The sequence below is a fragment of the Amborella trichopoda genome, chromosome 1 (assembly GCF_054954075.1).
Source record: "Amborella trichopoda isolate Santa Cruz 75 chromosome 1, AtrichopodaSantaCruz75HAP2 v2.0, whole genome shotgun sequence".
Classification (NCBI taxonomy): Eukaryota; Viridiplantae; Streptophyta; class Magnoliopsida; order Amborellales; family Amborellaceae; genus Amborella; species Amborella trichopoda.
Genome location: NC_142336.1, coordinates 31,794,916 through 31,817,145, shown reverse-complemented (window position 1 = coordinate 31,817,145; position 22,230 = coordinate 31,794,916). Strand labels below are relative to the sequence as shown.

Here is a 22,230-nt window from a genome sequence, read left to right as displayed (position 1 = left end):
TATATTGAAGTGCCGTGACAAGCAAGAGTCATTGAACTATTGGCAATCAACATGTCATCCACGTAAAGGTAGATGAATAAAACGACATTCTTGACAAATATACAATAGTCTTTTTGGTTAAACTAATTGTTAATAAGGTCTCTTGAAACTTAATGTACCACTGCCTTGATGCTTGCTTAAGGCCATAAAGAGATTTCTTTACACACTAGGTTTCCCTTTCCCTTCTTTATGAAGCCCTTTGATTTATTCTTCTAACTCATTATTTAGAAATGTAGTCTTAACATCCATCTGGTGTAGTTCGAAGGCGAAATGGGCTGCTATAGCTATAAGGATCCTGATGGATGGGAACTTAGCTACAGGGAGAAGGTTTCATCATAGTCTATTCCTTCTATCTAGATACACCCCTTGGCTACTAATCTAGCTTTGTACTTTTCTAAATTCCCTTATGAATTCAGTTTCTTCTTAAAAATCCACTTGCGGCCTATTGGTTTTCTATCAGGAGGTAAACTAGCTGAGGAAGAAATTGCAAATTGATATGACAAGGTGGACGAATTTTCCATCTCCATGGAAAAACACTATTATCTTCCATTCCCCTTTTGGAGCTTCTACTCTCACATAGGGTTTCTTGTTTCGACAATTCAAAAGTGGGAGAAGGTTTTTTACTAATAAATCATCGTTCAAAATCATTCCATTCTATATTTCTTACTCTATCAAAGCATCGGGCTTCTAAATTTTCATAGCCCCCCCCCCCCATCGGAATTTTTTCTAGAGAGCCTGCTGAATAAGTTTGATGGATTCTATCATTTCAATGATTTGTACTAAATAAAGAGCTAATGTGTCTCCTTTTTGCCATTGGACTTCCCAATCAAATTCATTGTAACACTCATACTGATCGACTTTACGAAGATCCCATGGGATTCGGGAAGCTTGTAACATTGGTCTTGATAAACCCCAGTTTTTTGCTTCCTCTTCACCAATAATGCCCACTCCTTCAAGTTCTTCTAGTTTCTTCTTAAAAATCCACTAGCGGCCTATGGCTTTTCTATCAGGAGGTAGTTCACTAGGTCCCAAACTTGGTTAGATTGATTTAGTTAAGTTCATCAATCACGATTTCTTGCCACTATTCCTTTTTTGCACAAATAATAGCTTCTTGGTAGGCACGTGATTCATGTAAAGATTCTTCTTCAATTCTCTCATAACATTCTCCTAGGTAACTGTAGAATTTAGGTCTTCTCCTAATTCAGTTACTTGTCCTTGGACGAGGTGGTTCAAGATCTTGGGCCTGACTTGTGTCACTAATCATCTCATAGAAATCAAGTTGCTTACGAGTGGCACGTCCCTCAAGGAACTCGTCCTCAAGGTAATGGGCATCCCTAGTTTCTAGGACAACCCCTATGTTAGGGTTGTAAAACCGATATCCCTTACCATATGGTGGGTATCCAGATGCACTTACGGTTTTGGGTTCTAATTTTGTCCTATTCTGATGTAGTATTAGCAAATGGGCAGAGCATCCCACACACTTAAGTGGTCAAGTGATGGAGCACTTCCAGTGAAAATCTCATGATGGGGACAACTTTTGTGGAGTCTGGTTGAAAATGTAACCAGTTGTTTAAACGGCTTCCCTCCAGAATTCGAGGGAGAGCTTAGCATGTTCTATCATGCTACTCACTATTTCCACCAAGTTCCTATTTCGTCTCTCGGTTACCTCATTTTGTTTGGGAGGGTAGTGCATAGTATATTGGTGTACGATACCATGCTCCGTGCAAAGCTCTTTGAATAGTTGTGAGGAATATTCTCCACCCCTACCGGTTCTAAGAATAATTTTTTGGTTTTTTTGGGGTTTCTACCTCGGTTTTGTACTGTTTAAACGGTCTAGGACTTCTGCTTTTTCCCAAAATAGGTATTCATGGCTGAAATAGAAGTTGTCATCTATGAAAGTGTACCTCTTGTGACCCTTAGTGGCCACATTCATAGGTCCATAAATATCACTATGGATAGCTTTTGAAATGCCATGAGCTCTCTGATCTTTCGCAAAGGATTTCTTGACTAACTTTCTTTGAAAACATGATTCACGAACTCTAGTTGAATCTCCATTCAAGTTTTTCAAAAGTCCTCCTCTCTTTAATCTCTCCATTCTCTTATAGTTTGTATGCCTCAATCCTATATGCCATATAAATGCTTCATCATCATCATTGTAATGTTGAAAAACATAAATAAAGCTGAAACACAAAATATTTTTGAAGTTCTTCAAAAAGCTCAAAAACACTCAGAAGTACCTCTAGAAGTGGATTGGTACCAACGGTCAAGAAGAAAGTGACTGTCGGGGCGCTCCACCCGAGCCAGTAACCGTGATCCTCGACTATCTTCTCTAACCAACCGAACATGACCCTTGACCTAGAGTTTCATGCAGGGGTGCATAATTGGCTCGTCAAAGTCGGCCAGTAAATAGTTGAACTACAGTCCTGGAATTTGGATTATAGGTTCCTGCAAAAGAGCAAGTCACATGGACATATCACTATAGTCCATGGGGGACTCTCTGTGTACATTTACGTGTATCCCTTTGCAGGATTTGCTTCCCAGAATGCGGCTATCATATGTACATATATCATGCAGAAGCATTGGAGGGTTTTTGTGTACTATTTGAGCATCCACATGATGAAGATGGTATACCATCCATTGTTGTAACTACTGGTTTAATTTACCAATCTCTCCTTAAGTTTTGCATATTTGTATGCAAAAGTCTTTTCTCAATCTCTCAGTGGGTTGATCCATATTTTCTATACTTTGTTGTGACTGCTAGTTTAAATCATTTCCATGACTATTGAAGCATGCTCTGGTTACATCATGATATATGATCTTCTGAAGCTCTGATACCACTGATGTTGGGGGGAGAGAGAAAGAAGATACCACCCCAATGAACACTTCATGGGCCCAAAAAAGGCTTCTATATTTTTTTTACTTCCAAACTTATCATAAATAAAAGAAGACTTTAACCTTAATTGGATCTCATGTAAAACCATTGCTGTTGGAATTAGGAGCAGGACTAGGAGCGGATTTAGATTGGGGGTTCACAAAAGGCTAGAAGACCTTAGTGGTTTGGACCATTGTTTGCACAATGTATATGTTAGAGATCTTGATCCCAACCTTTTGGGGTTCTTGATCCCAACCTTATAGAGTATATAGAATCTAGGACTACATATGCTCTTTAAAGAAGGAATTGCTTTATTTATTGCCGACAAGCAATGCAACTATACTAAAAGTATAGTGGCATTGCCAATTGGCTATAGATTAAAAGAAAAAAAAAATCATTAGTTTGGTTGTTATTTTGGTCTTTAAGGCAAGATTCCTAATAGTGGGGATAGAGATTCCAAAATTTTAAATTTGTGATCCCTTAAAGATTCCTTTCCTAGAGTGCTGGATCGAGATTCTAGAGCAGGATTGCCATCTAGCTTGGGAGATCCCAACAACTATATGTAAAACATCAAAATAAATGCAACTTCTAATTAAATCCTACTGTCGACTATTTCCATCCAAACATATATAAAAATAAAAAGAAAGGACTACTTCTAAAATACATCTCACTTTCCTAATCTCAACATAAAAATAAAATATTCCTACTCTACTTTCCTATCTTTATCTCTATGGGTGCATCACTTCATATGAGGTCTAGGAACGACCTGGATGTCGCCTTCTCTCTAACAAAATGACAATCTACTTCAATGTGTTTTTCTTTCATGAAAAATGGTTTTCATTGTCTCTGGATGGCTGCTTGATTGTGTCAATACATCCCTATGGGATACTTTTATCTTGAAGTTAAGAACCCTAAATAATGCTCATCCAACCCGAGGTCCATATCCCTCAATAATTCCTTTCGCGGGCCTTTTCCCATCATGGATGCAGTAGAAACCCTTGCCCCGTATCCCCTGATTGCCTCAACTGTTTCATTGAATTAAATCATCAGAGTTAAGTTCAAGTAGTGTCTCTACTGTCCTGGAAACTAATTTGTTGTTTGCTTGAGAACATGATGAGCTTACTTTTGGTACTTTAATACCCAGAAAGTAGCATAACAGGCCTGCGTCTCGTACATTAAAGACCCACTATGGGCTCTTGTATGTGAGCTCCACTCTATGGGCTCTTGTTATCCTCTGCAAGAAATATGCTTGCCAAAATTACAACTGTTCTTTTGCTCAGCCTGCTACAATGCCATCATTGTTTCTGGTTTTACACCCTGTTGTTTAACAAATGTAGAGCCAAACTAAAACGGTCTGTACTTAACTAAGATTTCCTGACTAGGCTCTTGAAGTTTGCTTCAACCCATATGTTCGCTTATCAAATAAAACAAAAAAAGAAGGGGAAAAAATGAAGTTGTGTTTCACTCTGACCTACTAACAAAAATAAAAGTGAATATATGTTAGGTCATCAGGCATGTTTTCTGCTGATAGGTGATGCTCATGGATATACTCTTGATAGACAAAAGTGAAATTTCATAAATGAAATTTAGAGTTGGAACTCCAATTCATAATTGGAATAACGTATTGACCTTGAGTAAATTTCCTGTGACTATAGAAGCAAATCTGTCAAAAAGATCTTATTATGCTTTGACATGTTCAAATTTGACTTTTGTACATCTTGGACTATGTTCTGCAGCTTAAACGTGTATTCCCACAGAAGAATCTACCCCCAGCCCCACCAAAGCATGCTTTTCTAAGGATAAACTCAAGTAGGCAACACATTGAAGAGGTGAAGTTTCCAAGTGTTTTGAACTTATTATTGGATGCAAAATTAATCTTCTTGTGCAGAATTAATCACTGTCACATAAGGTGCTGTTCTTCTTTATTTAGCTAGCTGCTTATGAACATTGAAATTTTTAAGTTCCAGTTGTTGGGTTTGCATAATAATTGTTTTTCTGATTGTTCAGTTAGAACATGTTGGTGCAAGTAGTATTGTGTTGGTAACGTATGTATCTATGTATGCACTCATCCTTGCTTTTTTTTATTCTTTATTTCTGTATTCATCTTACTATTTTTTCTCTATTACGGACAGATGCTTGTCATTTTTCTGTTTTAGTAAATTGCGACAAGCTTTGAATCTTTTATTAAGCCTTTGGTTGGTTGAAATACAGGGACTTGTTGCTTAAACTGAATTAATAATGGAGATAAGTCTCCCAGCCATTCACTGGAGACTTGATGAGAGACTCAATGGGCTTTAAGGTGTTGTGGTTTGTGGGGGTGGGGGGTTGGAGGAGGGAAAGGTTCATGATTGGTTTTTGTTGAATTGGTTATACTGGACAATGTAATGGTTCATCTGAAGGACTAGACAAAGGACTGGCAGCATGCATAACTTTTGCTGGGGTTAGGAGATGTGGCATGCTCTGTAGACGAGCTTAATTTCGATGGAAGGAGTTTAATGGATTTTGATAGTTTGTTCTTTTGCAATTTGGAAGGCCCCGGGTTATGGACAAGTTGTGGAGGCCGCATCTCGGAGATCATTTCTTTGGATGGTGAAGATATTAAAGAAGATGTTTTGGGACTTATTACTTTCTGACAAGTGGATGCATTGTGGATTGTTCGTCTATTCTATGCATCATAAATAAAATTCCTGGGAATCATCTAATCATATTGTTTAACAGCCATAGCAATTTCATAGTTGAGATCAAGGGGTTTCGTAGGCTATTTTAGATGAGGCGTCTCATATGAAGGCAAGATAATGTTGCTTCTTTTGATTGTTGCTTAGTAATCGAGGTAATTGCCTTCTATAGAAGAGTGACTAATGGGGATTCTTGTTTTCCATCTATTTCTTAATCTGCTCCATAGATTTACACCTTCATAGGCTTAATTGTAGTGGATAAGTTGCAAATGTACTATTGATATTGATAGAATTTCATTTCTAGGGAGAGCTTCTTGATCCATAGTTTGGATCCTTGTTTGATTTCTTCACTAAATAAATCACTTAGTTTTAGAGGAAATCCATTTTTCTTTTTTTGAACATGATGAGTTTTGATTGCTTTGGATATTAAATACATCTTACAACAAAATTGGGGCAACCCACGTGTTTGGTGCTCAAACATGTAAAAAGAAGTATAGACTCACACAAACCCAAAAATGGCATGTACAAAAACAGTTTAGTTGCCTCGACAACAAGCAGCAGGTTATGTAGTGAGACTGGGGTGGGTATAGTGGGAGTAGTCCTCATTGGCAATATGGGTTAGGCTGAGGCCATCTGATACCGTTGGTTCCCCTGGAAGCCCCATCCTTCGAGTGTGTCAGCTAGTGTTTGGCCTTCCAATGAGCATTGTTAAATTCCTTCGTTATCTAAGTTTGGGACCTAAGTGTCCTAATTATATTTGTATGGGCACTTTTGTTCATATTATAAATTCTAAGAAATTATAACGTTGAGAGGTGCGTGAACGTGGGTTGAACATCATGTCTTTGTCTTTCCTCATGTTCCTCACATTTCTCTCTTCTCTCTCCTCTCTTTCTTTCTCGTTTCTCTCTATATTCTCTGACATTGATCAGAGTTGATCCTTTATGTTTCTTGAATCATTTATTTCTTGAATTCTTTGTCTTTTCATCTTCTACTTTCCTTTGATCTTCTCTCTTTTTAACTGCAGTTATGTTCGTATGGATCAAGATCTACTAAGATAAGAAGAGAGAAAGGAGAAATATGAGAAACATGAGAAGAAAGAGAATGATGTGAGGTTCAACCCACCCTCACGCACCTCTCTGCCGTATATTCAAAATTTATGATATGGACAAAACTGCCCATATAAATATAATTAGAACACTTAGGTCCAAAATTTAGATAACAAAGGAGTTTAACACTATCCCTAAATTTCACATATGGAGTAGACATTTGCTTACTAGCAACTTTCTCTCCGATAAAATGACAGTCTACTACAATATGCTTGGTCCTTTCATGAAACACTGGATTACTAGCTGTATAGGTGGCAACTTTTTTATCGCAATACATCTTCATAAGTTCAACAATAGTAAAGCCCATCTCCTGCATCATTGTTTTCAGCCACATCAATCACATGTAGTGTGCGCCATTGCTCTATATTCAGCCTCGACACTAGATCTAGCCACAACATTTTTTTTCTTACTTCTCCATGTTACCAAGTTTCCACCAATGAATGGACAATAACCTGTGATAGAATATAATTATGCACCTCAGCCTTATATTTTATTAAAAATTATGGTATGGACAAAACTGGCCATACAAATATACTTGTCTTTGGTCCAAACTTAAATAAAAAAGGATTTTAATACTTCCCCTCAAGTTGGAGCATAAATGTTATCCATGCCAGCTTGGAACAAATTGTTTGGAACATGTTACAGCCAAGGCCTTTGGTGAAATTGTCTGTTAGTTGATCTTCAGATTATACATACGAAGTAGGCACTTTCTCACTAGTAACTTTCTTTAGGATGAAATGATAGTCTACTTCAATATGCTTAGTCCTTTCATGAAACACTGGATTATTGGCTATATAGGTGGCAGCTTTGTTATCACAATACATCTTTATAGGTTCAACAACAATAAAGCCTGTCTTTTGCATCAATGTTTTCAGCTACATCAATTTACATGTAATGTGCGTTATCGCTATATGTTTAGCCTCGACACTAGATCTAGACAGAATATTTTGTTTCTTACTTCTCCATGTTACTAAGTTTCCACCAATGAATGTACAATAACATGTGGTAGATCCTCTGTGAGATGGTGATCTTGCCTAATCAGCATTTGAGTAACTTTCAATGGTGAAATGACTATTTGGATTGTAAATCACACCTCGACTTGGGGCTCCCTTTAGATACCTTAAAATTCTACAAATATCTCAGTGAGAAATCCTCGGAGCATGCATAAATCGACTAACAATACTAATGCAAAAGAAATATGAGGCTCGGTGATGGTCATATAAATAAGCCTGCCATTCAGTCTTTTGTACCTTTCTGGATCCTCAAGGGGGCATTTGGGTACCTGGAAATCTATTACATGGCAATAGATTACAAGAAAATATAATATTTCCATTGTTTGGGTACACTTTAATAGTAAGGAAATGGAAAGAGATTATCTGAGATTAACCGAGATTTCCCCAAAAATCACGAAACCAATTATGCACGGTGAGCGGTGAAAAATCTATTCTGTGCCTTGACGGGTAACCTTTGGGATATCTTTCGCACGCGTCTCTCTCTGCCCTATCCCCGTTTAAAAAAATGCCAACCCACCATTTTCCCTCTCTCAAACTCGTCTGAGGAACTTACCAAAGCGACGCTTCTCTCTTCACTGGTAATCCTTGCTTTCTCTCATCTTGAGCCATAATAACTGGTTTACATAGCTCCCTCCCTCTCTAAGCCCGTCTCCTCTCTCTCTTGAGCTCTAATAACTGGTTTGCATAAGGTGCTTCTTCCCTATCTAAGCCCGCTCCCTCTCTCTCTTGAGCCCTATAACTAGTTTACATAAGGTGCTCCCTCTCTCTTTAACCAGTTATTTTGGTGTGGATAAGCCCTATCTCTTTTGTCTCCTCCACTGCCTCAAACTTTTCAACTGCAATTACCAAACTTTAGTATATTAATCAAATTTCTTCCCATTTTTAACTTGTACCATAGAGATTTTGAATTTGGTATCATAAATTTATTGCTTATTTGAAATTATATAGAGAAATTTGAAAGACTTCTATAAAACATAAATAAAAATAAGGCTATCACAATAAAAATATGTTATTCCAATCATATTATTCCAATGACTTATCATGTTGAAACCAAAGTCTAATCATGTTAGAAGACATGTGATTCCATGTAAGTACCAAAGGCATGGAAAATAAGTAGGAAATTGTGTGATGATGACTTTAGAATGGTACAAGTTATTATTAAAAAATCTTTTTGGAATGGTGATGATATTATTATTAGAAAATCTTTTTGGAATGGTGTGATGATGACTTCAATTCTGCATTTCAGTGGAGTTTTGTGAAAAAAAAAGAAAGGAATGATAGTTTATACAAGTGCTGGTAAAATGTTGGTAATGCATTTCCCGTATTTCTTCCACAAATAGCCAAACAGTAGCAATGTATTTCCCAGGTTGCATCTAAATACTACCCAAACAATAACGATCCATTTGCGGGCCATTTGGATACCTGGAAATATATTTTTTGTGAAATATATTACTGGTGTAATCTGCGTAATGCATTACCTGCAAATGGATTGTTACTGTTTGGGTAGTATTTAGAGGCAACGTGGGAAATACATTGCTACTATTTGGCTATGTCTGGAAGAAATATGGGAAATGCATTATCATCATTTTACCAGCAATTGCCTATAAACTATCATTTCGTTCTTTTTTTATCACAATATTCTACTGAAATACAGAATTAAAGTCATCATCACACCATTCCAAAAAGATTTTCTAATAATAACATCATCACCATTCCAAAAAGATTTTATAATAATAACTTGTACCATTCTAAAGTCATGATGACACCATTTCCTACTTATTTTACCTGTCTTTGGTACTTACATGGAATCACATGTCTTCTAATATGATTAGACTTTGGTTTCAACATGATAAGTCATTAGAATAATATGATTGGAATAACATGATTTTATTGTGATAAGCCTTATTTTTATTTATTTTTTATAGAAGTCTTTCAAATGTCTCTCTATATAATTTCAAATAAACAATAAATTTGTGATACCAAATTCAAAATCTTTATAGTGAAAGTTAAAAAATGGGAAGAAGTTTGATTAGTAAACTAAAAGGTTCGATAATTGCAGTAGAAAATTTTGAGGCATTGGAGGAGACTAAAGAGGTATCTTGTTTCAATTGAGTTTTTACTAATCTTTTATGAGGATTATGTTGGGTGAAATTTTCTACTATGATTGTGTAGGGCTTATCAGGACTCTCATGCTTCTCTCTCTTCAGGTTTGGCAGCAGCGACTCTTCTGCTTCTCTCTCTTCAGGTTAGCAACTGAAAGGAAAAAGTCCAAATGAGAGAACTCTTCAGGTTAGCAGCAACGACTCTCCTCTCTCTTCAGGTTAGCAACTGAAAGGAAAAAGTCCAGATGAGAAAAAGGGGGCTTAAAGAGAGAGGGATCTCCTTATGCAAACTAGTTATTAGGGCTCAAGAGAGAGAGGGGGCGACTTAGAAAGGGAGGGAGTACCTATGCAAACAGTTATTATGGCTTAAGAAGAGAGAGAGAGTAGGGCTTACCAGTGAAGAGAGAAGTGTCGCTTTGGTAAGTTCTTCAGACGAGTTTAAGAGAGGGAAAATGGCGGGTTGGCATTTTTTTAAGCAGGGGATAGGGCAGAGAGAGAGGCGCGCGAAAGATTTCCCAAAGATTACCTGTCAAGGCGCGTAATGGATTTTTCATCCCTCACCACACGTAATGGGTTTCGTGATTTTTTGGGGAAATCTCGAGTAATCTATTTCCATTTCCTTGCTATTAAAGTGTACCCAAACAGTGGAAATGTCATATTTCTTTGTAATCTATTGTCATGTAATAGATTTTCAGGCCCCCCAAGACTATTGTCATGTAATAAATTTGCAGGTAATGTATTACGCCAGAAATATATTTCACAGACAATATATTTCTAGGTATCCAAACGGCAGGGCCTTTGGTGAAATTGGAGCATAAATGTTATCCATGCTAGCTTAGAACAAATTGTTTGGAGCATATTACAACCAAGGCCTTTGGTGAAATTGTTTGCCGGTTCATCTTCAGATTTTACATATGGAATAGGCACTTGCTTAGTAGCAACTTTCCTTAGGATGAAATGATAGTCTACTTCAATATGCTCAGTCCTTTCATGAAACACTGGATTACTAGTTATATAGGTTGCAGCTTTGTTATCACAATCCATCTTCATAGGTTCAACAACAATAAAGTCTGTCTCTTGCATCAATGTTTTCAGCCACATCAATTTACATGTAATGTGCACCATCGCTATATATTTAGTCTTGACACTAGATCTAGCCAGAACATTTTGTTTCTTACTTCTCCATGTTACTAAGTTTCCAATGAATGTACAATAACCTGTGGTAGATCCTCTGTGAGATGGTGATCCTGCCTAATTAGCATTGTAACTTTCAATGGTCAAATGACTATTTGGCTTGTAAATCACACCTCGACTTGGGGCTCCCTTTAGATACCTTAAAATTCTACAAACATCTTAGTGAGAAATCCTCGGAGCATGCATAAATTGACTCACAATACTTAATGCAAAAGAAATATGAGGCTCGGTGATGTCATATGCATAAGCCTGCCATCCAGTCTTTTGTACCTTTCTGGATCCTCAAACAACTCCCCATGATTAGCCAATAGTTTCATATTTGAATCCATAGGAGTATCCATTGGTCAGGCACGCCACATTCTAGTTTCTTTCAACAAATCAGTCAGATATTTTCTTTGAGACGAACTAATGCCATACTTTGATCTGGTTAATTCAATTCGTAGAGAATACCTTAGCTGGCCCAAATCTTTAGTTTGAACATATTGTTTTAGATGTCTCTACAAATGACTGATTCCTTTTGATCATTTCCAGTAACAAAAATACATAGATAACTAAAACAATTATTTTGAAGTCTTGTTTCCAATTAAACACTAAATGATCTGCATGACTGCACCAAGATCCATATGCTATAACAATTTCACTGAACTTTTCAAACCATGCTCGTGGAGACTGTTTCAGGCCATAATGGCTTTCTTCAACTTAAACACTTTATCTGACTCCCCCAGAGCAACAAACTCAGGTGGTTACTCAATGTACACCTCTTCTTGTAAATCACCATAGAATGTTTTCGACATCAAGTTGCCACAACGACCATCCCTTGTTGGCTGCCACATATATAACCTCTCAAACTGAATTAAGTTTGGCAATAGGAGCAAATGTTTTAGAGTAGTCAATGCCAAACGTTTGTGTATATCCCTTGGCTATCAATCTGGCCTTTAATATTTGTACAGTGCCTTCAGGTTGATATTTTACTCTGTAAACCCATCGACACCCAACAATCCTTTTTCCAGCTGGGGACTCGGTGACTTCCCATGTATCATTTGAGTGAAGAGCATCCATCTCCTCTTCCACCGCTCTCTTCCACCCAGTATGAGAAAGTGCTTCTTGGTAGGTCTTAGGAACAAAAATTGATGAAAGGGCTAAAGCAAAATTTTGATATGATGGAGACAAATTTGTAAAGATGATAAAATGTGCAATTAGATGTTGAGTACAAGACCTGATACCTTTGCATATGGTAATTGGTACATCATCATCACAAGAAGGACGTGGATCAACAGACGGATAATTAAATAGCATGCAGTCAGTTAGGCATCTCCCCAATAAAACTTTGGAACATGCATATTAATGACCAGAGAACGAGCTAATTCAATTGGTTCTCTTTTTTTCTTTCAGCAACCCTATCTGTTGAGGAGTATGTGCACAAGAAGTTTGTGCAAAATTTCATGTTTAACAAAATAATTATGAAATTCTTTAGAATGATACTCTTTAGCATTATCAGATTGCAAAATACACACATCCTTATGGATTGAGTTTGAATCTCCTTGTGAAATAATGTAAAAATAGAGAAAATCTCATATCTTTCTTTTATTAAATATAACCATATCATTCATGAATAACCATCTACAAAAGTTACAAAATACTTATGGCTAGAAAACGTTATACTCTAGCTGGCCCCCCTATATCAGAATGAACCACAGTAAACCGAAAAAATCTCCATTTGTCAACTCTAGGACGAAATGACACCCTATGACAAGCTTCACACTCTAAAGCAGTCATAAACTCTGAAGAAGGGACTAACAACTTCAAGTTCTTAAGAGAATGATGACCTAGCCAATAATGCCGTAAGGAAGGAGAATCAGCCGAGTGAAGAGCAACATCAATGAGGTTATGATCCAAGTAGTACAGGCTGCCTGTCTCATACCCACCACAAATCATCCTCTTAGTCTTTAGATCCTGAAAGAAAGACGAAGGATAAAAGGCTACAGAGCAATGAACAGCAAGGTTTCATAATATGGTCCACCCCCACCTAGGCGCCCAAGACACCTCTGATTGCACGCCTAGATCTGGGAGCCCCATTCTAGGCAGCTGTACTTGGGCGGGCACCTAGGGACGTGGGTCTTTTTTTATTTTTAAAGATGCCCAAATGGGCAAAGGGGGTAATTTTGACTCCCAAAAAGGTTTAAATGTGTTATGGGGGTTATTTTCAACCCTCCAAAGTTAAAAGAACACTTCCATAAGCCCTCAATCTCTTAGCTATACCTATTTATGAGAATCAAAAGTATTTTTTGTGGTTTGAAGAAGCTTCCTAAACTTTGCCCTTATTATGGAATATGGAGAGTTGGAGACTAAATACATAGCCTATTAGACTTGTAAACTTTTTTAAATTTTGTATAGTTTGAATGTTTAAATTTTAGTCTATTAGACTTTTAAATTTTTTAAAATTTTGTATGGTTTGAATGTTTAAATTTTGTATGGCTTGAATTTGAAATTTTGAATTAGTTTATTTTCAACATGCAATATGTCATATGTTTGTATTTAAAAAAGTATATTACAATATATCCAAATGCAATAAATTACAAAATTGACACAAATATATGCATATATGTGCGTTTGGACAGCACATATATGTATACATCTAAGGAATTTGTACTACAGGATGTCTGAGGTTCTAAGTGCCGACCTGTGTGCCAGCTTGGCCACTAAGGGCCGCCTAGTGTTATTTTAAAACCTTGATTAAGAGATTTGGTTAATTTGCTCGGATAATAAACTAAGAGTAGTGATCCTATAGGATCCTGCCACAAATAGTGGTGTTAGACCCCATAGGATCACCGTCCATCCTGACTCAAATCCCAAGTTAAAATTTTAAGATCATAACTTCTTTTTCTCTCTCCCCATTAAAACCTTATTCCCTACCACCTGTCCCCATATAACTCCTCTCTCTTTCTGTTAGTACAAATATTACAAATAATGTCATTTTTTCACAAGAAAAAAATATTCATAACTTTCAAGAAAAATAACATCAACAAAACTAACACAGATAAATTGCTAACCGAAAAAAATTAGAAAGGTAGAGAAATGGTATGATAACACACATATAAATTAGAATAACAGACAAAAAAGTGTAAAAATGGTGGAAAATTGGTATCCAGAGTCATTCCATTGAAGTTACCAGCCTCACATATTGCAGAGCCCAAGCTCTAAGTTAGAAAGAAAAAGTTTAAAAAAAAATGGAAGGAAAACATCGCTGTAATTAAGAGATGATGAGAGAGAAAGAAGTGAGAGAGTGGGCTGAGGTTGAGGAGCTGGTTTACTCTTATTTGGTTCTCAATCCCTGTGATGTCCATGGATTCATCAGAGATGCTTTTCTCAGTCTTGTTGCATAAGACTGAAATCTCTCTCTCTCTCTCTCTCCCTTCTTCTAGTGACATTGTGACCGGTATATGCACTTCTCTCTCTACTGAAGTTTATTTGGTTCTCAAAATAAAGAATGCTCCAAGTTCATTTCTGCTCTTCCATGGACTATTTTGTTGGATGTCTACAGGACAAGTTCTAGTCTTTCAAAAATTTATCATGATTTGAATTAAGCAAGCAATACTTCAAAAATTTGCAGCCCAACCAATTCCCTGATTTGGTGTTTGGTGATTGGTCAAATATCTCCGTACAATGTTTTTCCCTCGGAAAATTATAGAAACCTCTCTTGGATCATAATTTCTTGACTATGGGTCATGAGATTAGTGTTTGGTGCACTGTGTCCATAAAGGTTTTTTTTTTTTGTTTCTGAGCACGGATTTGGTTTGACAAGAGCACTGATTTTGTATCTCCATTGATCACTGTAGAGGATAGTGTAGCATCAAGACTAATAAACTACGAATTCATGGATGATCAGCTAATGTCTTCCCCTCTTTACAAATCAAAACCAACCCCCAAAAAAAACCAGTAGAAAAAACTCATCAAATCCCTGAAAAAAAACTGCCATTAAACCCTGGCTTTCTGCAACAAAGGGCAGAATTCAGGGCTAATCCTATTCTTTTTACAAAACACATCAGGAACCATTTCATTATTGAGCTTCAAAGCTTTGTCGAGACTGAGATTCTTGATTTTCTGCTCGTTTTTCTCGAAAGTCAGTAACAACTGCTTGAAGAAATCCACCCCACAAGAAAACACCAGACCGCCATTGAAGTGGAAACCATATTCTTCAGCAGCTCTCTGTAAAATGGGGCGGAAAACTCGCAGGTTGATGTATTTTTCCATGAGGGAGAGAGAGAGAGGTGGTATAGATTGATGTGAAGAGAGAGAGAGGTGCAAGGGAGTTGCAGAGAGAGGGGGCCTTTGAGGCCATTTTTTTGTGAGAGAGAGAGAGAGAGAGAGGTTGCCAGGGGACAGGTTGTGCGGGCACATGCTTTTAACGGGGAGAGACAAAAAAGGAAGTGTGCTTTTAATGGGGAGAGAGAGATGGGGAAGTTAACATGTTAAATTTTAACTTGTGATTTGAGTTAAGATGGACGGTGATGCTTTGGGGTCTCACGCCTCTATTAGTGGCAGGGTCCTATAGAATCATTTCCCATAAACTAAAGGGAAACTTTGGGATGTATAGTACAGATGACAAAGAAAGTGAAGTAGGCATAATTGTACCCTGCCCTTACACACTGGATAGCGACCCATCAGCCAGGGTAACAGAAGAATTGGGATTGCACTTATTTAGAGATTCAAAAAATCGAGGACTCACTAATCATGTGATTCCATGCTCTTGAGTCAATAACCCAGGGGGCAGGTTTCTGAGAGACAAGAAACATAGAAGTACCCGAATTTGCTAGGGTGGCATTAGAAGAGGAAGAAGAACCATAGACTGTTGTACTTGTTTAACAAGTTTATTATATTCTTCTTTGGAAAGCACAAGAGTCATTAGCGGAAATCTGACTGTTGTTGGTGATCACCGAGTCTACTTAGATAAGGCTCATCACTCCCAGATGTGTAATAACCTGGTTTGCCTAAGCAGGCTTACTAACCTTGTCCTAACACTTAACCGCATGATTTGTATGCTCATATTGTGTACACTTGTGAATTCCTCAACCCCTGCCACCGTGACCTCTACCTCGGCCTCTTCCTGAGTTACGACCACGTCCTTTACCTCTGCCTCCATCATCGCTCCCTACAAATGTTTTCAATGCCGATCCATCACTATATTTGAGTCAGAAAGAGAGGGAGAAGCAGATATTGACTCGGCCTCTTCCTGGGTTACGACCACGTCCTTGACCTCTGCCTCCATCACCTCTCCCTACAAATGTTTTCAATGCCGATCCATCGCTAATACTTGAGTCAGAAAGAGAGGGAGAAGCAGATATATTGACTCGTTGAGTGCACGAGTAAACATTAACAAGAGATGGGAGTTCACTTCTTGCTAAGATTTGTCCACATACAAAATGGTATTCATGATTAATTATATTTTATCACAGGTTATTGTACATTCAATGGTGTTCTTATTGTACCTAATTGTTGTCCATATCATAGTTTTTAATAAAATATAAGGCTGGGAGTTGCATGAGGGTAGGTTGAACCTCATGTCTTTCTCTTTCCTCTCATGTTTTTCATATTTCTCTCTTCTCTCTTTCTTTCTCTTTTCTCTCTATATTATCTGATAAACATGATGGGAGACCACCCAGATGTTCTTGCAAAAATGGAGTATGCGGTCAAAGATGTCTTCTAATGGCCATAGGCAAGGCTGGCTTTTGGAAGTCTAGGTGATGATAGTTTTTGGAGTGTCTTTCTGCCATCAGGGTAGAGAAGGTTCATTGCATGCAGAATCTAAGGAGATCCTCTAGAACAACCATGGTTTTAGCTTTGGTGGAGCTGGCAACACCAATATGGCCTGAAAAGGTAAGCAGGGTCCGAGTCCTGTGATATTGGAACAGCTGAACCAGGATTACTGAGGGAAAAACCATAACATTAAGTTTGATGGAGCCTATGTCCGACATGCATCAGAGGTCTCATCTTTGAATTGGCTTGTGGTGATAGTCTATGTTATTGCCATAACTGATGTTCTCAATATGAAGATATTGGTGGAGGGATTTTTTTCTTTTTTTGAGGTGGGGTTGGTGATGATTTGGAGAGGAGAGAAATGCTTGGAATTGTTGTATGACTGACTGTATGTAGTTTGATGTCAAAATAAGTACTTTGTTATCCCAAGTGTTTTCGATTTTAGACATACTTTGTTATCCATTTATTGACTAGGTTATCTATTTATTCTTGTATGGTAAAAGAAAATTTCTATTCAATTTATTTTAAAAAACCTGTACTCAACAATTTCAATTGGCCAATGCCCCACTATATATTGCTTAGACTTTTTAACATGATTTGCTCAGAATTAATTGCATCATCTGATATTGAACTTTGATGTGTGATCTTATTGTGACTTATTGCAGGGGTTCTGTTTGTGATTAGCAGTGCTTCTTTCTACTGCCTCATTATTAATTATGTGAATCATCTTTTGCTGTAATATCCACATCATGTTCTGGCCATGGTTGCGATGAACAGAAGTTATTTTGTAGATTCTGCTAATGTTCACCATTTTGTAACTTTTGGGCTCCTAATCCTTTGGGATTTAGTGGATTCTGAATCTTCATAGTGGGTTGAACTACTGTTCAATCAAATTGTGTGTTAATTTTAGCGCTTTTTATTTTCATCTGTCAATACCTATTGGTGTGTCTTGGAAAACTAAGAAGCTATAGGTGCCCCTCATGTTTGCGTCCGGCTATCTAGTACTTACTGCGTTGCATATATTATTTCCTGCTCATGTTGTAACTTGCGTTTGAGTTGCATAATGTGCCATTCTTTTATAAGAGGTCTCAAGATCTTATTACTTTTTCTAATTTAATTGCAGAGGAGGGCTGCTTTGGAGGAATGGCTCAACAAATTACTATATGACAATGAATTATCTCGAAGTGTTTCAATGGCATCCTTTCTTGAGCTAGAGGCTGCTGCTTGGTCATGTGGGTGGTTTTCCTTTTAGTAGTTCCTCACAGTGCATGCATTAATCTCTTAATATTATTTATTTGAGTCGGAGTTTGTCGAAGAGCAGTGACTTCTCTCTCCTTTATGCATCCATAAAGCAAATGTTGATATTTTCAGAATCAAAACACTAGATTAAACTGATCCTGTTGGGGTTTGTGGCCTTCAAAGCCCCTGAGAGCATGTAAAAAATGGTAAATGTAGTGAATTGTGCACTTAGTGGGAGTGTATGTTGGTTGACTGACCTAGGATTGGGCAGTCTATGACCTAGATCAATGTCTAAAACCTTTTTCCCTAGGCATCGGCGCTATTGTTGATAGTTTCCTATGGGGTCATCAGTTGTTGAGGGTGGAGAGATACTCATGATGATGTTTGTAGACCAGGAGAGCTTCATGGTCGAATGTGTGTGGTTGTAGGCTTGTGAGAGCAAGAATCAAATCCTCAACAAACTTTCGCACAACATATACATATGACAGTCACATTTTGGGAAGCAACATGTAAAGGTACGTGAATATCTCTATAGAGAGAGCCCCCCGCACACTATAGTGATATGTACTTGTGACTTGCTCTAAGGGGGAACCAGCAATCCACATACTAGGACCATGGTTTCTCTATTTATTAGCGTGCTTTGATGGGCCAATTATGAGTCCCTGCACATGACTGTGGGTCATGGGTTATGTTGTTGGTTTGAGAAGAAAGTCGTTGATCATAGTTTCTAGCATAGGTGGAGTCCGCTGATAGTAACTTTTCTTGACCCATTGGTACTAATCCACTTCTAGATTTATGGGTGTTTTAGAATTTTCAAGAACTTCAAAAATATTGTTTTCATATTCATTCATGCTCCTGTGATTTTTAAATATTTTTCAGAGTTTTTAGAAATTAGTGTATGGATAAAAACCATAAAAAGGATAGTGTTGATATTTTAGAAATTAAGAGGGGCATTGTGGGATCCGCATGGCGGGTTATGGACCTAGTCCTCACATGTGGGGGACCCACATGGTGTCGGACGTAGGGCTTACATGGGCCACATGCCTCACATAGGTGAGACGCCCTCTTGTTTCCAAAATCTTATGGAGTTTCTTTTAAGGGAGGTGGATTTGCCCCTTGACAAGGTAATGTTCCTAGGAGATCTTGTAACTATTTAGTTGGTTGGAAATATTTTCCTTTTGACTTTGAATTGGATCTTCATGTTGATTTTGATTTCTAGTGAGTAAGAGTTAAAATTTTATGGGACTATGGGAGATCTAGTTCCAGTCTGGCTAGAAGGGGATATGGGTCAACGATTCAGGGGACAAGGTTCTTAAGATTCCTCCATAATTATGATGACTGATTTCAAGGATGGATGGCTCTATTTGTTTTCTCAGCTCACTGATTACTTGATACTCGTAACAAATTGAATCCTAATTTGAGTTGGAATACCCTAGAGTCTGATTACCTGGTACTTGTAACAAATTGAATCTTAATTTGAGTTGGAATACCCTAGAGTCTTGAGGCCTATGTAGAGGAGGGCCAACCCTTCATTCTCTTCACCTTGTTTTTTAGGCCTCTTTCTCTCTCTCCTCTCTCTAGGGTGGCATTCCCCACCTATAGGAGCCTAGGGTAGGGTGATGCCACATAGTAGCATGCCCCAAATCAAGGGTTGCAAAGATACGCGGTTGTGTTCCATGCTTTTAGCCCCCAAAGTTTTTTAGAGGGTATTCTAGAGGTATTTCTCTATTTGGAGGATTCAACTGGACCTAAGGATCAAATGTGTTATCGGTTTGATAAACAGGTGTGGGATGTGCTGAGTCCTAAGGGGATAACCCTAGGCAAAGGTTCAGTAAGTCTTGCCTGTTTTATTTATCAGTTTATTTTTAATTCTTAATTCAAATTTGTTTTAGAAGTCCTAATTGTATTAGGAGCCTTATTTGGATCGAGATTCTTACTTGGATTAGGACTCCTACTTAATTTAGAATTCTTAATTGCATGAGAATTTGAATTCATTTTTGAAGAAAAGTTTTTTGGGTAGTAAGAGTTAGAGATCCTAGACTGTAGTATGTTTATTTTAGTATTGTATTGTAGAAAATGCAAGTAGAATTCCAATTAGTAATAAAGAAGAGAAAAAAATTGAATTTTGAATTTATACTTTTGGAGTTCTACATAGCCACACCTTTCAGATCCTTATAAAAGAATGAATATCGGAAAAGTTAATTAAGCACATGGGTAATCTATATTAATAGAAAAGATTACTTGGATTTTCCTTAGCATATTGAAGAATCGCATATGTCATTCTTATACCAAAACTAAGCAATCTCTCGGGAAGGTATTCTATTGCTAAAACAATTTAATGGGGTGAACCTCAAAGTGAAGGTTTAGTCTCCTAGAATATAATCTCGAGAGGATAAAGCTGGGTTTGGAAGCGCAGCGAGTTAATATCTAATAGGCGTGGCGCTCCCTACAATTAGAATAAAATAGGTGGGTCTTCTTTCTAAATGCATTTTAAAAGGGGCACAAAAAACTGTGTTTTGAATATCTTACTCTATAGTGTTAAGGCATTGCAAACTATACCTTGTTGACTACCATTGCTTCCTTAACCCTGTTGCATTTTATCATATAAAATTGCTCTCTGCAAACACAACTTAAACCTCAAATCTTAGATGGTTCACCTCAACTCTTGTATGATTCCAAGTTGTCCCGACACCACTCACTAATTATATTCGGCCAGTGGGGGTGAGACATTGGCCACCAAACACAATATGAATTGGAGGTTTAACAAACTTGGAACTATGCTCCACTTAGTGTTATCAGGGGAAATGAGTGTTTTTAAAGAACTCTTATATATGGGATTCTCTACAAAGAGACTAAGTCTCTTTTGTACATGAAGGTCACAATCATTCCCACCCATTAGATGTGAAATTGGATGGCTTGGGGTGAGTTACAAAGGCAGAGATTTGTTTTTTGGAACGGTGTCTATTCAATGACACTCTTACAACCACCCATTTTGAAATTTAAGGGACAAAAATAAATGTGACATCCATGTACAAAAGATAAATGGCCTCTTTGTAGACAACCCCCTTCCTTATTTATGGGTGGTTCATGTTTTGTGTCTTACATCCTTGCTACATGATCTGTGCAGCATGGGCATGTCATAGATACCTTATGTTTCAATGCCAGTAAGGGCATGGGCATGACATAGTATTGGTACAGTTCCAATCTAAAGGAAGTGTAGCACACAATGTGTATCACACAGTGTTATTAAGAGCAGGTTGGACGGTCTGGTCAAACTAGTCAGACTGGGAACTGGTGTGATCAATTTATTGAACTGCCAATTTGTTAAATCGTCTTGAACATCAATTCAAGCAGATGGTCTGGTTGAGCATGCCAATTCATACCGTTTTGATAAGCTTTGATAGTTTTCACAAGCTTTTTGTAATTTTTTATATTTTTTTCTTATAATTTCCAAACCAGTCTAACCAGTGAACTGATCACTCCAATTGGTTTGGACTGCATTAGTGATTGCACATAAACACAAAGAATTTTTGGAGAAAAAGAAAGAAAATTGTGTGATCTAGTCATCTTGGATTTGTTAAAACTGGGTTGAACATTTTTCTATTCTTAAAGCAGTTTTCGAGGAAGACCCTTGCTTTACATGTTCATATATAAATGATGTGTACTATGTAGGTAAGTGTCTTTATGTACCACATTTGCCGGAATGTATGTATTTATGTGTGTTGTGTTTTTGTGTGCATGTGCGGACGTGCACATAAACGAGCATGCTTGAAATGACCTCCTTGAAATGAAATGGTCATTTCTGAAATGTTCGTGCATGTAAATAATGTTGGCTGTGATGTGAACTTAGATTTGTGGTAGAACCAAAAGCTTGGTGTCTACATGAATCATATCAGAGTTTGGTTGGCCCTGATTTATAGAGAGGCTTGAAACTAGGTTTGCGAAACGAAGGATAGGGTTTGTCATACCTGATTTGGAATTTGATGGGTGGCAGACATGGAGTTGATATAGAGTTGGGTTGGATGAAGTAATTAAAGGTAGCTGATTTTAGAGTTTGGTTAGTTGGTCTTGATGGGTAAATCAGCTGGTTTTGATGGATAGGCTACAGGTGAGAACGTGCTCCCCTGGAAGATGGGATGGTGGAGGGGCGCTCTTGGATTTGAGTGAATGATGGGAGGGAGAAGATGAGATGAAGATGGAGGAGGATGACCAAATGGAGATGAGAGGGAATGATTG

The 22,230-nt window shown here is 37.6% G+C and overlaps 1 protein-coding gene across 5 annotated transcripts in view; it reads left to right on the top strand.

Annotated features, from left to right (window-relative positions):
* Positions 1 to 22,230, top strand: part of LOC18428357 (Phox (PX) domain-containing protein) — a 68,905-nt gene that overhangs the window by 12,843 nt on the left and 33,832 nt on the right. For 4 of the 5 annotated variants that reach the window (XR_016046535.1, XR_002279986.2, XM_011622930.3 and 1 more), the window contains exons 4-5: positions 4,648 to 4,740; positions 17,879 to 17,987. Coding sequence is in view for 2 of the 5 variants with exons in the window: in XM_011622930.3 (XP_011621232.1) it covers positions 4,648 to 4,740; positions 17,879 to 17,987 (202 nt within the window). In the remaining 3 variants the exon portion in view is untranslated. The remainder of the gene's footprint in view (positions 1 to 4,647; positions 4,741 to 17,878; positions 17,988 to 22,230) is intronic. The other variant, XM_088854640.1, reaches the window with a different exon arrangement.